The sequence below is a fragment of the Etheostoma spectabile genome, chromosome 17 (assembly GCF_008692095.1).
Source record: "Etheostoma spectabile isolate EspeVRDwgs_2016 chromosome 17, UIUC_Espe_1.0, whole genome shotgun sequence".
NCBI lineage: Eukaryota > Metazoa > Chordata > Actinopteri > Perciformes > Percidae > Etheostoma > Etheostoma spectabile.
In genome coordinates this window covers 12,873,126-12,890,799 of record NC_045749.1, presented here as the reverse complement: position 1 = coordinate 12,890,799, position 17,674 = coordinate 12,873,126, and the positions used below count along the sequence as shown (strand labels likewise).

At 40.6% G+C, this 17,674-nt stretch overlaps 1 protein-coding gene across 1 annotated transcript in view; it reads right to left on the bottom strand.

The window, feature by feature from the left end:
• Positions 1-14,820: 14,820 nt before the first annotated feature.
• Positions 14,821-17,674, bottom strand: part of slc25a28 (solute carrier family 25 member 28) — a 7,114-nt gene continuing 4,260 nt past the window's right edge. The window contains exons 3-4 of the mRNA XM_032541383.1: positions 17,162-17,218; positions 14,821-16,709 (exon numbers count right to left, since the gene is read on the bottom strand). Of these exons, the coding sequence (XP_032397274.1) occupies positions 16,168-16,709; positions 17,162-17,218 (599 nt within the window). The 3' untranslated portion in view covers positions 14,821-16,167. The remainder of the gene's footprint in view (positions 16,710-17,161; positions 17,219-17,674) is intronic.

Below are 17,674 nucleotides of genomic sequence, written 5' to 3'. Positions count from 1 at the left end.
GGGGGGGGGGGGGGGGGGGGGGGGGGGGGGGGGGGGGGGGGGGGGGGGGATTAGAAAGAATAGAAAGATGAGCCCACCCAGAACTTCAAAAAACAGGCTCATCTGAAAGAAGTAGTACAGGCCTAGTCCACATGGCATGGGTGTTTGTGTGTGTGTGTGTGTGTGTCCATTAGAAGCAGATACAGGATATTCAGGGCAGAGAGTAGAGTGGAGGCAGATTCAGAAACAGCCCAAAGTTAAAGCTCACAAGGGAGTGGAAAGACATTATACTACCAAACATCCCCATGCTACTATTGCTACAACATATGATGACTACTGAATTTAAACTATAAAAATACATGTCCATACAAGACACATAAGTGAAGTGTAATGTGTCTGTATATGCATCAGCAGAAACGGTGTGTCTGTCTGTCTGTCCATAGATGGACAGGAAGTTTTCCAAGCTGCCACTTTACCTTCCTCTGACTCCTCTCCGCTCTCATGTCTCCCACACACATACTCAGACAGACGCACACTCCTCCAGAACCGGCTGGAGGAATCCAAATGTTTTAATTAGCGGTGATAAGCAGAGACAAGGAGAGCATTGAGCAGCTGTGACACAGAGAGACCGACTCCTGTCTGTAGGCTGATAAAGATACTACTCAGGCCCACTTACAGCCTCTCAAGCTTCCTCCTCCCTCTCCTCTCCCTGGTTTCTCTCCACACCTCCAAAGAGGGGGGGACTCTCATTCTTGCTGTGCGAAACAGAGAGTATCCAAGGTCTCCTAAACCTTTGTGAGGCAAGCTTGTTCACTTCCTCATCAGAACGACAATTTAAGCTTCCCTCCTCTCACCTGCTTGCAGTTTAGATCAAACATTGCCTTTTTGTTGCCTCTTTTGCATCTGTACAGTAGTTTCACTCATCTGTGCCATGGTTTAACTCTTTTAGGTCCCGGGTTCTGCTCTTTAGATCACATCGTTAACCAAACAGTAAGAGGAGAATATATTTCACAAGAGCAAAAAATGTGTCCTAACCTTGAACCGATGCTCTATCTCTCGAGGTCTGGAGACACACACACAAGCCCCAAGTCCACCTGTTACACACGGAAGGATACAATGTCAATTGGACAGATCCTCCCCTGAAGCTGCCAGAGAAAAACATTTTTCGACATATGTTGATAACAAATTTACAATCTTCACCTGGAGTGTCAACGGCTTTGCAGAGCAAAAATGAAATGAATTAAAATTAAATTAAGTAAAAACTAACTTTAAAAAAAAATAGCTTTAGTATATGACAAAGCCTCGTCACTTAAGTTATTTCAGATAAGCGTGTAATGAAAACTTTTGAATATGTGTGAATGCTTTCAGCAAATAAATTAATGGCTCATGGTTTTCACCAGACCTGTTTATGCTGACTAGAGCTTGAAGGCATAGCAGTTAAGCTTATTTGAAAGGAAGGGAAGACAGCTTTCTTTTCAGGATCAAGTTCAAAGGGCAGGAGGCCTGTTTCTTCCTCTGTGTCCCTGACTGCACCTGTGTTACTTTGGCGCACACACATACACACACATCTTGGCCACACCGCTTCCACACCACTTTAGTTTTTGTCCTAGGCCGTGTGTGTGTGATCTGCAAGTGTGTCTTTACACTGGCACACATGCTGGGTGTGCACTGTGTGTGTGTGTGTGTGTGTGTGTGTGTGTGTGTGTGTGTGTGTGTGTGTGTGTGTGTGTGTGTGTGTGTGTGTTAAGATGCGGTTGCAGCTCTCTGAAGTGCTTGTAAGAAGATTTTATGACCTCGCTTACCTTTTAAAAAGGAATTTGTCACAACATTTGAGACGGAGGGAAGAGCCAAGTAGAGAAAGTACTGGACACCTGCAGTCGTCTGTAACAATGCTACAGTTTATCAGACTCTGCCAAAGGCCCAAGGGCTAAGAAGTGTGTGTGTTTGTGCATGTGCCTTTTGCTTTGATCATGAAAGTAGCGTGGCAATAGACTGGGGATCCCTCCTTAGGCAACAAAGGCAGTTGAAATATTCCCTGTTCACAAACAGTCCAAGTTTTGCACAAAGCTTTTCTAGCTCTGTTTGGCTACCATAATTTTATTTTTATTTTTTACTTTTTTTTTTTTTTCATCGTCATACTTTGGCTTTGTCTGCTCCAATGAAAATATGAAAATATCACTTTCATTGCCGTATGAGCCTCATCCCCCCCCTCTCTCCCTTTCTCTATAGTCTGGCCCATTAGCAATGGCATTTTACTATAAACACTATACACTGAGCTTTCTATTCAACGCTAGTCTTGCATGTTATTCTTTTATTGCACGAGAAGTGAGAAGGATCCTGTTTCAAACTCACACTCATGCCATAGTCCCACAAAACATCTTCATGTTGTCTTGCGTCCTTTGCAGGCTTCACATCACACATAAATGGTCATAATCAAAACAGCTGTTTTCTCTTCTGTTGCAGCTTTCTCCCAGAGGAATTGGTGTGTGTGTGTGTGTGTGTGTGTATATATGTGTGTGTGTGTATGATCATCATGTATCCTCGGTGGTGGTGGGAAGAATTTTTCCTCCCCAACTTGTTCTCTTAAGTGATGACAGGAGCCGTATCTCCCCCGCATCCTAATTCTTCACAGCACGGCACTATGGGAGACATTCAAGCCACAACTGGTAGAGTTGTCTTTTTTGGGTATTTTGTAGATTTCCCCTTATCCAGAATTCCCATTTTGCTATGCTTCATAATTCAGTCTGATGTTCGATGAGTTAACAGATCATAAAATCCTTTTTTTTCTTTTTTTTACCAGACCTCCGGTAGACTGTTTGGGCAACATTGGATTACTGAGCAAAGCGGGCATCAGCCTCTGGACCCGATTGCACCAGGTTGTTGTAAATTCCGTTTGTAAATCTGCACTCAGCAAAGTGTGGGTTTAATTGACAAAGCTAACTTTAGCTTGCTAACATGTAATTTGTTTAGAGGGAAGAGAGAATGAAATAGTTGACATACTGTATCTGACCTGAAACTTCAAACTTCAAAATAATGTCAAATAACAATTGTAACTTGGAGGATTTTCAATCTCACTTCACAATATACTGCAAATTACAAAACATGATGCTAACGTCAGACTGAATCATTAAATAGTCCATGTCAGGTTAGCATAATCAGGCATTACCGACCCATTTTAAACTGCATGAATTCTGAACATGTTTGAATGCATAAAACAAAGTAACATCTACTGTTCATTTAAAAAAGCCTGGCAGTTATGTGTAAGATATCACTTGGCCATCTAAAAATTATTTGTGGTAGTTTGACAAAGTTCCCGTTTACATAATGTATTGGTTTTGTAGACAACCGTAGAGATGTTTCCTAGCAACCAATTAACACATAACTAAAGCCTGTACTAGCTAACACATTTCCAAAGTTTTAATGGCGCGACTTGAGTAGTAAGTCACTAGTTTGAAACTAACCAGTGGTTACTAACAACTTAAACAAACGTAGTAATAGATTTACAAATAGCTGCAGCAACCCAATCTAGATACTCAAGTGCCCAAAAATTCCTAAGTCAGCGTCGTAATATGATTTTGACAATTTGTTCAGTAACATGTAGGCCAAGTTTTTTTTATTTTTTATCTTTTTTAATATAAACCAGATTGCTGCCTCTTCTCCATGGATCTGAGACCTGATGGGCTAGGTCCACTTGCACTGATATAGGGGGCTAAATTACAGTAGCTAACATTAACCGCTCAGTTTTTCTGGTGTAAAGCCGCGATTCCAATTCACCAAGCCTTGCCTCCAACACAGCAAATAAACTGCATTTACCATAATCACTAAAGGTGGCAGAGGAATAGCTACAAAGTGGGAGAGCGAGGAAGAAGCCGTCGCTAACTGCTAAACTAAAGTAGCTAGCAGACCTGAATGGTAGGGGTGGGAATCACCAGACGCCTCCTGAGACAATATCATCACAATACTTATGCCATGATACAATATTATTGCGATTTTAAACATATTGCAATATTCAGCGATATATGGCAACTTATAAGCTTTTTTTTCCAACTTCTAATTTTTCCCACTTTCAAATGATGTCCCCAAAAGGAAAGTTTATCAGCATCGGTTTCATCTAAAATGATACATTTCTCTGTTTGTTCATATCACTTCAATGTTATTGCTGCAAAATGGGATTGTCAAGCAGACAGAGTGACCAACACACATATAATAAAAGTTTGATACTAAGATGGGGAACGATACAGTATCGCCACTGAAAATATCACGATACTATCGATTTTCCCCCCCACCACTACTGAATAGTGTGTAAACAACTGTTGGATTAGCAAAAAGTAAGACTGAGACAGCTATGACTGCTTGGGCAGAACAAAACACACTGGTTTGAGCTACCAAAGCACAACGTAATTAGCAACACAGAGCTTTGTCAACTGGGAATGACGCAGTGAGTTTACCACTGTAATCACAGCAGCCAAGCAGGAGGCAAGACAGCCAAGCCATATGTCGTTTCATTGATTAAAGTGGAAATGTAGTGCCGCAGAAGCTGCTTTGCAAACGATCCACATACTTTATATTGTGTTCAATTAGGAGTTTAATCTAGTGTGCCTGACACACTGGTGATCGGATCGCCTATTGGTGATCTCAAGTAACCATGATTGGAAGATATGAAAATAGAAGCAATCTCCCAACCCTGTTAACTACTAAAAGTGCTCAAGGACGGTTCCTGTATTTTAACCTTTATCTCGAGCCCATCTTGTCTCGAGGTGTTTGGTCAATATTTTTGACCAAATACCTTGATATCAATACTGCAGCTATGCTGAAGTGTTGACTACTTGTGCTTTCACAAAATATTTACGCAATGAGATTTTTGATAAATAATCATCAGTAATGTGGATATAATAACTAAGTGGGTAAAGGCAAATAATAGAATAGTTAGTCTGGTAGGTTCAGAAAATAACTAATGCAGCCTTAAAAACCAGGAAAAGACAACACACAAGAAAGCCATATTACGATATCCAAAATCTAAGACAATATATAGTAGATATATATATATAATAGAAGTATATTATATATATATATATATATATATATATATATATATATATTTTATCGATATGTTGCCCAGCCCACTTTTACACCGAAGCACCCTAGCGGGTTAATCCGGCCCTGAGTGAGGGGGGAAAGCCCACATTTCTCCGAAATACAATTCATATCAGATTGCATAAACCCAAATAGCATTTTGCTAATGGAAAAGAAACACGATGAAAGTCAGAGATAATATCTCAATTCATTGTTATCTTATCTGCAGATAATTGTACAGGATCAAGTTTTCCAGAATGCCAGTAAAGAACTAAATCAAAACTAATTACACCAGCCATAAATGTGTGTCATCTTCTTTTAAATGCTAAATTTATGCACCAAAAGCTTGTAACTTGCTTTACTCTCACTGCAGCCTGTCTGCTTTAGTTTCTGGTCTCTCTTCTCTTGGCTTCTTTCCTCTCCTTCCTTCACATCTGCTGTATCTGCCCAGATTGGGAGAGACTGCAGCAGCCAAAAACATTATAACGGCAGCTCCTTTATCCAGCAGCACCACCAAGGAGCGTGAGATCACAACCTGTATGTGTCTGTGTGTATCCCAGTGAGTTAGACGACGAGCCTGTAATCACACCTCATCCATTAGCTGCTGGCAAGGATGGAATAAAGTGGACGTTATAGCATAATCCTGTATCACTCTGTAATTCATGTTGAGTGGTTCAGTCGTGATTTGGTTTAATATATAGAGAGGGATCAGACAAGAGACGCAACAAAAGAGACATAAATATGGAGAGCGCAAGAGAAGGCGAGCGACCGAGGGAGAGTTGTTGTAGAAGACCCGAGTCTTTCAGGCATGCACATTCCTAAGTACCCTTAGAGTGTGTGTTTGAGCTGGCGTGTGTGTATGTGTGTGTGAAATACACCCTTCCACAGGTGCTTGCTGTAAGGGGCTTTGACCAGAGGCTTGAGTTTCCAAAACACGGGCTTACACCAATTTCACAAGGAAGTGTGTGCATGCATTTCTGCCAGCCATTCATCACTTGTAAGAGTCTTTTCCACAAAAAAAAAAGTGTAAATTGTGACAGTGTAAAGTGTGGCACTCTGATATTTAATTACTACTTTCTCTTTCATGCTTGTGTATCTAATTAAAACGGCCTATTACTTTGTTTAAAGGGTGTAATTAAAGATCACGACTCATTATCGTAACGGTAGACAATGTTATATTGGCAGACCTCTATTAGAATATGTGAGCGTTGAAGTGGTTAAAACGAATCAAACAAATATTTACTGTGTATATAGTAGCTCTTCACAGGCAAATCTCTGTTTAACTACTTTAGTTACTTTACAAGTTTTGGTAACAGTAGTCTGGCTCAACAGATTGCTGGGATAAAGCCTGACATCCAGCACGTACCAGGGCTAATCGCCATCAACAATGGTTTTGGTTGGTTTAAAGGAATACATACAAGCCAGAGCATATTTTCCCCCAATCCCATAATAGTTACCCAGTGGAGCCAGACCACACTCCAGCACTGACGCAGCGCTGTGAAGATAGAGCTCTGGCAATGCGAGACTTGCTTGGTAAAATAAATCCTTATCTGGCCAAGCTACTTGCCACCAGCAACTTCACAGAAAAAGAGAAAACATTTGAAAGAAGAATAATTTTTTGTTTGTATTGTTTTGTATGTATTGGCATAGGTTTGAGCATATCTCTGTATTTGGGTGGTTGACGTGAACTCAAATCCAAAGTGGAAAAAAATATATTTATAAACATTTTGTCAAATGACACATAATTATATTGCTTAATATGTGAATAAATTAAAACTGAATGTGTCCCTTTCTAATTCCTTATTTATTTTGTATTTTATTAACTTTTGTGTGTGGTAGTCCCAAATATTGTCCACCGGTGTGACAACATTTTTAATGTTAATTTTTAATTCAGAAATTGTGTGACGGATAAGACAAATATTCACAATCCTTATCAGTTTCTCCTAATTATATTCCCACATCAAAAGTAACCAATACAAATTCACAATCGTGTTATTTTCCGACTATAAGATGTACACATAGGGACTTTACCCAAAGGTCTAGATTATATTCATTATAATTACTATAAAACCTAACAAAACTTAATTCCATCCTTATGTGTGCATAGTGATTATATCATTATTATAGTAGTCAATACTTTTTACATGAATTTGTGCATTAAAATGCCTTTTCCACTGAAATCAGTTTGTCACACCACAGGACATTCTGTCACACCATTGGACAACAAAAAGTACCGGTATGCCCCTGTTTTGTACAAAGTCACATTTATTGTTTCAAATTAATTTAAAAAAATCATTAAATATATTTACAACTTTAAGTTCAAATGTTTGGTGTACAATAAAGTCAGAATAAAAAGGAAGAAACCAACATTCCCATAAAAAAGACTTGGGAGCCATGGTAACATTTAGCAACATAACATGACATGGAACAAAAATTGACTGGCTTATTACTTTTCTTGTTCATTTTATTTGAATATTCTCTGAAATAAAAGGCACAAGTTTTAAATTAAGCGCAAGCAGCGTAGGATGAGCCTTGCTCATCTGCGCACGTAGGGTTACTGGCGGACGCCGCTCCTTCGACTGTGTATTTGCGCGGCAGTAAACACCGCAAATGTCACCGATGAAAAGGAAACACCCTGCTGAGCTCAATGTATATCTCACACGAGACATCATTGTACAGTTAATTAGCTGTGAAAGGGGGCATATACTTCCTGGTCCTTCCTCGCTTGTCACTCAGCCTCTCTTTCTCACGGGGTCTCAAACTACCTTAACAAAACAGAGTAGGAAGGTTTGACTTGTGGTGTCCTTCAATTTGAGAGTAGAGAAAAAGGCAAAACTTAAAAATAGAAAATGCCAACTTCACTACTAGAATTAGCAACTGAAGGTTGGGAGGGAAGTTAGGAAGGGGATAGGAAGCAGGAGGTTGGGAGGTAAGTTAGAAGGGGACAAGAAGCAGGAGGTTGGGAGGGAAGTTAGGAAGGGGATAGGAAGCGGAGGTGGGAGGGAAGTTAGGAAGGGGACAAGAAGCAGGAGGTTGGGAGGGAAGTTAGGAAGGGGACAAGAAGCAGGAGGTTGGGAGGGAAGTTAGGAAGGGGACAAGAAGCAGGAGGTTGGGAGGGAAGTTAGGAAGGGGACAAGAAGCAGGAGGTTGGGAGGGAAGTTAGGAAGGGGATAGGAAGCAGGAGGTTGGGAGGGAAGTTAGGAAGGGGACAGGAAGCAGGAGGTTGGGAGGGAAGTTAGGAAGGGGATAGGAAGCAGGAGGTTGGGAGGGAAGTTAGGAAGGGGACAAGAAGCAGGAGGTTGGGAGGGAAGTTAGGAAGGGGATAGGAAGCAGGAGGTTGGGAGGGAAGTTATGAAGGGAATAGGAAGCAGGAAGGTTGGGAGGCGGGAGGAAGTTCAATTTCACAGGTAAGAGGGAGGTAAGAAAGGAGTGAAGTTAGAAGTGGGGAGATTGAAAGGGAGGGAGGTTGGGGGGGTGAGATGAGGGAGGTTGGGAGGGAGGGGTGGGGGAGGGAGGTTAAAATGGAGGGAGGGAGGTTAAGAGGGAGAGAGTGATGGTTTTGGACCTCTTGATAGAGCCTACATCCACCAGTGTGATGCTGATTTCATGTCACACCGTAGGACAGTGCTGTCACACCAGGGGACGTTTAAAAGATCAAGGCCAGTTTGCGGCCTAGCTATATGAGAGGCAGTCTTCAAACCTGACTAACAGTGTTAAGGTTTACATTATTTTCGATAGTCAATCAATATAAATTGCTGAACATTTTCAGATCAATACTTAATTTACGTCACACCAAAGGACGACATAATGGTTACCATTTCCAACAGTGCACGGAAATAGTAATATTATGAAAATATTTGAGACAAAACTCACTTGTGTGCAGTCTATGTGCCCCAGTGAGGTCTACTGTACTTCCTGGATGAAGAAGGGCCCCTCTCAGTAATAGGTGCCCAAATTAATGCCGATTTATACCTAAGATGGCGTCACACCAGGTGGACACCAGTTTTGCGGACAAAATGTAATTTGTCAAATTTCTAAATGGGGACCTTAAAACGTATAACTTAGCTTCATAAGTTAACACTACTATAACATCTATTCAAGTATTTAATGGATTTAGACAGATTTTTCATTTTATTACAGTAGTTTTAAGATAGGCAACGCCACCCCGGACAGTCACGCCACAGGACAAATGTCCTGCTTAAAATGAAATATTTACACATTTGAATTATAATGCGCATTAATTAAAAATGTATTAGTTCTGGAAGATTACATTGTATATAAAAACATATATTTTAATGAAATATTATAATTTTTTATTGATATTTACCACCATGGACACAAAAATGGAGCGTCACGTCAACCACCCATTTGTGTTTAATGATTTGTCTATGCACTCTAAACCTTATGAATTTAAACAGTAACATTTTTACCTGTAATAGCAGAAAAAGCACCGCTATCACTGCTAACTTATTTCAGGGCTCTGGTATTGGCATACTTAAATGAGGAGCAGCATCATTATTAATATATAATTAATTACATCTTGCTACAACATGTTAATATGGATAGGGCATACCCTACGAAAACCACCAACCAGCATCACTAGGTAGGCGTTGCGGCGGAACCCACAAGGCAAGCGGGAGAGAGGTCGGCCAAGAAACACCTGGCGACGCGACCTTGAGGCTGACACCACCAAGGTGGGCTACACCTGGAACCAGTTAGAGAAAATGGCCCAGGACAGAGGACTCTGGAGAGCTGTTGTTGTTGTTGTTGGCGGCCCATACCCTGGTAGGGGTGACGGGCAGTAAGTAAGTAAGTAAGTACAACATGTTAAAACATCACGGGACTCACAGAACTAACAACTCCAGCAACACACACGTGTTGGCATTTGCTGAAACTAAAGCCAAGAGTAAACAGTTTTGTCTCAGTGGCAGAAAGGAGCGACACAACACATACACACAAACACACAACAAACTGTAAGAGTTGTGCCTTGACACCAAAGCTTTCTGTGAACATCAGACTAAAAATAGGTCTACATTGATCGGGAACAGGTCAAAGTCATCAACCAAGAGTGGGTGAGCAAGGAAGAACAAGGCAAACACATCTGACACCAACGTCACCAACTGACACATGTAACTACCTTAAAGTTATATACACACACACACACACACACACACACACACACACACACACAACAACAAAGCTTCTAGTGGACCTTTGGAACCCCAAAGTAATGACAGATCTGCCAATGTTGTTGATTCGATACATGGAAAAGACAGATTTGTGAATGTCTAGTGACAAGAAGCTGGTTTTTATTTTCATACAGAGAATAGAAGAGAAGGTCAATATAAAATTATGCAGATACTGACACTGCTTGCCTTTGAATTTAAGTCTAATATACGATTATGTATTTGTATGCCATCCCACTCTCTCTTTTTCTTATCTCTTCACTAAAGTGTGCACCCAATTTGGGCAGGCCTGTAAAAAATGGATAGCTGAGGAATTTTGTTCCATGATTTTCCATGGTCATCCTGCTATCCCAAATCTACAAAAGGCAGAGTATATACATTTTGGATAGTTATATTACTACCATATCATGAGCACACATTCTAATATGCTCTTTGTAGGTGGTAATAATTAGCTCACAGAGAAATGAAAGCTGAGATGTAATTTACACATCTAAAAAAAACAAAGCCAAAAGAAAACCAAACCACCCAGACCTAAACACACTTTTTAAAACACACACCATCAAGCGGTTTACAATTTCACATGTCCTTTTAAGCCGAATCATTTAACCGCGCTAAATGCAAAGCCAGCACAGAGACAAACAACAAGCAGCACCGTCAGTCACCGCATCAGTCACATATTCGGTACAATGTCGTTCGAGGGCCACGGCGGGCATCCAGCTGTTTCTTACCGTGGGAGGTTGTGGTGGAGGCGCTGCCTTCTTGATTTAAATAGCTATTTGTCATTGGAAGTTTGCCAAGGAGTGGATTTATATTAAAATAGCTTAGGTGCAGGGTAACGTTAACGTTACGTTCACAATGGGTGAGCCGTGACATCTCCCGATTTTATTTAGTGTTTCGGCCGCTCTGCTGTTTTAGCTAGCTTGATTAATGCTAGCTATTAGCCAAGTCCTCGCTTGTTTCGAGTAGCTAGCTAGGCTTCTTCCTCTTCCATCCGTGGTTTCTTTAAATATCTCGCTATGGCTATGTGCTTCGACATTAACGTTAATTATAATTTAGTTTCTGACGCTTTTTTTTTTCATTGCGAGTTCGAAATACTGAACACACCGCACAAACATTTCCATACGCACTTGTCAAAAGTTAAAGGTCAACCCCGCCCACTCTTTTAATTACTTGAGTAGGCCTACTTTATAGTATGTTACTTTGTAGCCTACTTCTACTATTTGGAAGGCAAACATTTTACTTTTTCTTCACTACGTTTATTTGATAAAACACTTTTTTTGCAGATTCAGAAAGTTAATACAAAATATGCATCAACTTATAAATCATGATATACTATAATGGATTAAGGTACACTGCTGTAGGCCTGTTTAAAGTCTTAGCTCCAGCTTTACAAGCTGCAACATCAGTGATGTAACGTTAGCTACACATTAATGCAATATTCATAATCCAGTATTCTGAAATGGGCCAATTAGCATACTACTTTTACTTTTGGTACTTTAAGTATACTTGTACTTTTGTACTTTTAGTTAAGTAAGATTTTAAATGCAGGACTTTTTTGAAACAGAGTATTTTATACTGTGGTATTACTACTTTAAATGATCAAGTACCTCTTGCAGCACTGCATAGAACATCCTTATGTGATTGGTTAGGGTTGTGGTCTGTGGTGGCGATTTGGAACAGACAGGCTCAGTCCTAGTCTTCTAAACTGACAGACATTCAGCCAGTAAGGAAGACAGAAAGTCAAAATAAAGCAGACAAACTTTTGAAAGACACATGACATCCAGTTTTTTACTGGTTGTACCTCTGTATTTGTATCACAGTATTTCTACACACACATGCAATTTCAACCTGATAACTTTTCTTCTCTTGTAAAATCAGTCTCTCGTGAGTTTCATTAATGGAGACAGTGGGCAATCTCTAGCTGGCTGAGCATTAGCATATGAAAGAGAGAAATACAAATACACCATTCTAACAGTATATGGCAGTGACAGGCCACACATACTGTACATGCATAAATACTGGGGAGAGAAAGTGTGACAGAGGCGGTTCATTAACACTCCTTGTTTGAACAGGTGCTGCCTGACAGGCATTGGTGTGTGTGTGTGTGTGTGTGTGTGTGTGTGTGTGTGTGTGTGTGTGTGTGTGTGTGTATATAGAGGCTAAGGTGGTGGAGCTGTCACTCCTCACTACGATTTGTCAAAGCATTAAACTTGCTGCTTTCAAACCGATGGGACCACAGATTCTAACTGAAGGATTTTGGTGTTTGTGTAGGCTTTTCATATTTAAGATAAGATGGAGAAGATACATGTTTATTGTCCCAAAGAAAATTTGCCTTGGACACATACACAAACCATGTCTGTTGTTAAGAATATTCAACACAACAGTGCGTACATACATACAAACAGTACACAGACAGTACCACTCTACATGAACATACTCATAGTTCATGCACAGACTGCCACCAGCCAACAAAACAGTCATCATACTAGTGTACATAATATGTGCAGTAAGGGTAAGCAGCCTCATTGACATAAAGTCATGATCAATTTTCAGTTAATCGGTTCATAGTCTGGATCGATGACAATTAATTTACCAGATAACTGCCGAAGGGGGTAAGCAAGCATCCGGAAAGCGTTCCTCCTATGGAGAGATTCTTAGGCTAACAAGCCTTCACCTGTGGTTAGCATTCCATTGACTCCCATTCATTTTGGCGTCACTTTGACAGCGAATAACTATACATCTGGCGCGTTTAAAGACTATTTGTCCATCGTTTGTTTCTAAAGAAACATGACAATGTATAAAAGGTTCCAGTACCTTGTATCTGACGTAATGGCTTCGTAGCAGCCGTTTTTGTAAAAAAAAAGGCTACCAATTTTGTCATAACCATGCGACTTACTGTTGCAGAGTAGAGAAATTATTGTATAGTTAGGAATGGCTCGCTGGCGGGTTCGACTTATATTAGCTGTTAACTGGTTAAATGTTAACTAGCATTTTAGTTAGCAATATTTAGTCAGCGCCTGTGTTATCTCCTTACATATACCTACGCTCTCCGTCTCTGCAAAAATGGGAATGATTGAGATTTCTTTTGGCACAGCTACCAGAAGACTTCCAACTTTTCAGTCCGGTTGCTCACGTCACATCTACTTCTTCAAGCTCAGTTGGAGGCTGCGCGGTAACGCTCAGCACTCATCGGAAAAGTGCTTCTAATTGACTTCACTGGTCTCCGTCGAAGTCTAAGGCGTCGCCGTGTCTTTCACTGTCTGTAATCGCCAGTTCTTTTGGGAAATGATTGTAAAGATTTACAAAGAATAGTATTTACTATCTACGTTTTGGCACAGATTGGTGGGGATTTGCTTCTGACAAAATATACAGTGTTACACTGGTAGGAGCAAATTACCTTCAACCATGTATCCAGCTAATTTAACTAGCTCGTTACAGTACTGTGTGAACAGTAAACTCTATCTAATATTTTCTGTTGCGTTTTCTTTCGCAGGTGCAAACCTTCCACCAAAACAAATTCCTTCCCGAGACTAATTTGCAGATACACCATTGCTGCGACCGGAGCTTAGTGCCGGCCAAGATGATTGTGATTGGTTTAAAAAAATGCAATCAACCCATGCCGTTTTTTCTCCTTTTCAGGAGTGTATGTGTGGAGGGGCCAGACCTTACTCTGCAGTGCTGTGACAATAGGTCTGGCAAGCAAGACTAATTGGTTCACAACCTCACCTAATCCTGTTATATGAAGACACCATTCCAGGAGTTGTGTTTTGTAATGTCATTTTGTACACAGATGAAGATTTAAATACAGGTTTAATGATTCTAATGGATTCTGAATTAAAATGGTGTTGTTGACTCAGTTGTTGAAAGTTGAGTCCCTACAGTTTTTGTAAGGAAATGTATTTTATTCCAACACAATTATTGTCCCCGATTATTCTTATCCCACATACCTCTTATGTCTCAAATCCCTTTTCTTCTCCTGCAATTTTGACCATCAACATGATCATTAGTCCTAAAGGTATAGAGGCCTGCTAGCTCTAGAAGTCATAGCATATTAGGACAAGTCTTTGTTTGATTTACCGTTTCAGGCACTAAAGGCAATATAGTTTTTCAATATCCAATCTACTTTTCAGTTCTTTTTTGCTTTTATGGTGATCAACTTTTACTTTACCACGCATCCTTTGCTGAATTCCAAAGTTTCCCTCTACTGGCTGTTTGTAGTAGCCAATGGGTCCACAAGTTTGTTTTTACTCTTGCGGGTCAAAGTTGAAATCTGCACCTGTGTTCAAGACTAAACTGTACCTGCCTCAAACTAAAAATAAATAATACCTGAAAACACAAGACAAACTCACTTTGTGTTTTTGGCAGTACACATGTGGCTTAGGGCACTGTCTCGTTCATCCCATTCTTTAGTTTCTATTCACCACGAAAACAAAGATTTAAGTTTTTTTTTTATACACACCCAGATTATACAGACAATACGGACTTGTCGTGTTGTATGACAGGTGGATGGGCAAAAACAGTCGAACTCATCTTCACATAGCAAAGTATTCAGGACATTTTAAAGAAATCAAAAGAGGGCTTGCATCATTTATGAGCAGTGAGTAAAGCCTCGCTGCTCAGTCTTTATTCAACGAGTGCAATTCAGTGTCCGAAACAATCAGACATCAATCAATAAGAATGACCGCTTCCATTGATGTGTAATTAATGGGGGTACAGATACGTTATCTTGTGGGATACTGAACTCCTGTTGGGCACAGTGCAATGTACACAACTGTTGCGATCAAGTACAGATATTGAAACTCAGTAGTTCACAAGCTGAAAACTGGCTGACGGCTACAGTTAGAAATGGCCGTCTTAATTCTGCCCTGGTCTGCTCTGCCAAACACGTACACAAGGCATTAAAGGCATTAATGGTGTGTGTGTGTGTGTGTGTGTGGGGGGGGAATTTCATATAGTGAACCAAAATTATTAATAATAAATTAAACACTTTTCAGATACCGAAATTATATATCATAGGGAACAATCTAGAACTTTGACATTTAAAAAAAGTAAAATAATTTGAATCATTTATAACCAAAAGCAAAAATGGAAGCCCACATCTGGTCTATGATCTGTTATTCTGAAAAGATCAAATACTACTGGACTGCATTTAAAGTTACACAGTTCAATTAATCAAGATCCACACAGATGGCCTGACTCTTGCTCTCTCTTGTGTAACAACACAATGTTGTCAGCTACTATATTGGGTTAATTTGCTTTTGATTCTAAATGGCTGAGAAACTTTTGAATTGGATCAAGTAAAATATATGTGTACTGAATCCGTATCTAGCCCAAACTAGAAAGTGAACTTGTCTAGGATTACTGTGAGAACATTCTGTTATGATATTAAAAAAGCAAAACGGATGTATTCATACATCTAGAAAGAAGCCTGTATCAGGAGTCAGTTATGATTTTCATATGCAAACTGAAGGCTTGGATGGGTGAAAATAGTAATCTGGTGCTAGGACAGCAAATCTTATAAAACTACAAGAGAGCTAACAAAGTGACACTAGTGCCCTCTGCTGACTACCTTTCCAACTCAAACCGTGTGGGTTCTTGACACTTATCCTCCATTTGGACAAATGTAGTGGTGACTAGAATGGCTTAAAAAAAAAACTCAAGATTAATTAGTCCTATATTACTGTGTAAATGTTTTTTTCTACAGGAGAGAAAAAACATTACCCAAACCATATCTAGTCTTGAAATAGTGTAGCAGAAATACAACAACTCAAACTGTCTTTGAAGTGATCTTTCTTATCTGCTGTCTGAAAAGGATGGGACAACTGAGGTGAATTTTAGTCAGATTCTATGTGCGTATTGACTTGATCTTCTCCTCACAGGGAGGACAGAACAATATTAGAGGAGAATAAACAAAGGAGATCTCAGATCTCTAAATCTCAGCCTCCATGTTCTGCGCTCTCCTCTTGTTGTGCTGGTGCTTGGTGAGTCCATACTTGAAGAACTCATAGACCGACCAGCTGATGGCTGTGGAGGGCATCTGGTAGATGATCCTCGCCTGGACTCCCTTGAAGAACCCCTGCAGGCCGCCCAGCCTGTAAACCGTCCGAAAGGCATGGGCCAGGCCTGAGATGTGTCTGTGGGCTCCTTGGCCCTGGCCCAGGGTCAGAGACTCCTGGGTGTTGAGCAGGGTCTTGCAGACATCCAGAGGTGTGGTTGCCGCAGCTGCGATGGCTCCAGCCAACGCTCCGGACAACATGTGGGATGAGGGATTGTACTGTCTGTGGGGGTTGAGCAGCTCCTGGAGGTACTCATAAGTCATAAAGTGGAGCGCCTGGAAGGGCACATTCATCGTGAGCTGGGTGGTGTAACTGCGGTAGAACGCAGCAGGGCCCTCTTTCTGCCACACGGCGCGTATACAGTCCATCACGCCACCATAGGGTGAATTATACATCTGCATGCGCTGCTTCACAACTAGATGCACATGGGTAGATGTATTGATGAAGGAGAGGCCCAGATGTGTCCAGGGTTAGCAGTGTGAAGGTGGCAAAGATAGAAAAAGAAAATAAATGAGTGAGCTTTTGCATACTGTAAATGTCTTTAAAGCACATGAAGTTTCAAAAAACACAAAGATGTAGTGTGTCACTTTGATAGCATTTGCTCAGACAGCTGCACCCCATCTAACAGCTGCACACGAGGACTCTGACCAGTGTCCTTCTACTAACATATTTGGGCAGGTGGACAAGAAGCAGCTGTAAAGTCAATATGTGAGACTGCATGGTTAAGGCCAACATGTGAATATAGTTGGCCCAGGCGTGGCACCTGTACGTTTCTTCCCTCAAATTCCTGTATGGCAAACTTTTGTTTTGAGAAAGAAAATGTCTTAATACCCATTCTAATTCTGTGGTGAAAGATGCTGTCCTTACCTTCCGCTGGGTTCATGACTGCATCGTGAAGCAGTGTGGCCGCACACCCAGCTGTTCCTGAAATAAATACACCTCATAATTACTAAAAATTAAGATAATGATGAAGAATAAAGAAGGAATGCGGTAAAAGGGCACAGAAGTGAGAATGAAAAAAAAGTTGCACTTGCAACAGAATGAATCCCTTTGATCATGTCCCAGTCTAATTGCTTAAAGCTGCAGATATCATGCTGAAAACAATATATCATTGTAGCAGAATTGTGCATATTCAGCAAATTGCACAGGTGTAAGTAAATTAGAGATCATGCCTGACTTCATTCAGGTGGCCCAACCTGAGCAAAGAGAGACACCTGGTGGACGAGGCAGTTCATTGCTCTTTTGAGAGGTTTAGACCAAAAGCATAAAAAGACAGGACCAACTAGGAGAGAGAGCAGATGAGATGGGAGAAAGAGGACTTACCCAGCCTCCCACTAAACTGGAAAAGAACGAAGAGAGAGAGAGAGAGAGAGAGAGAGA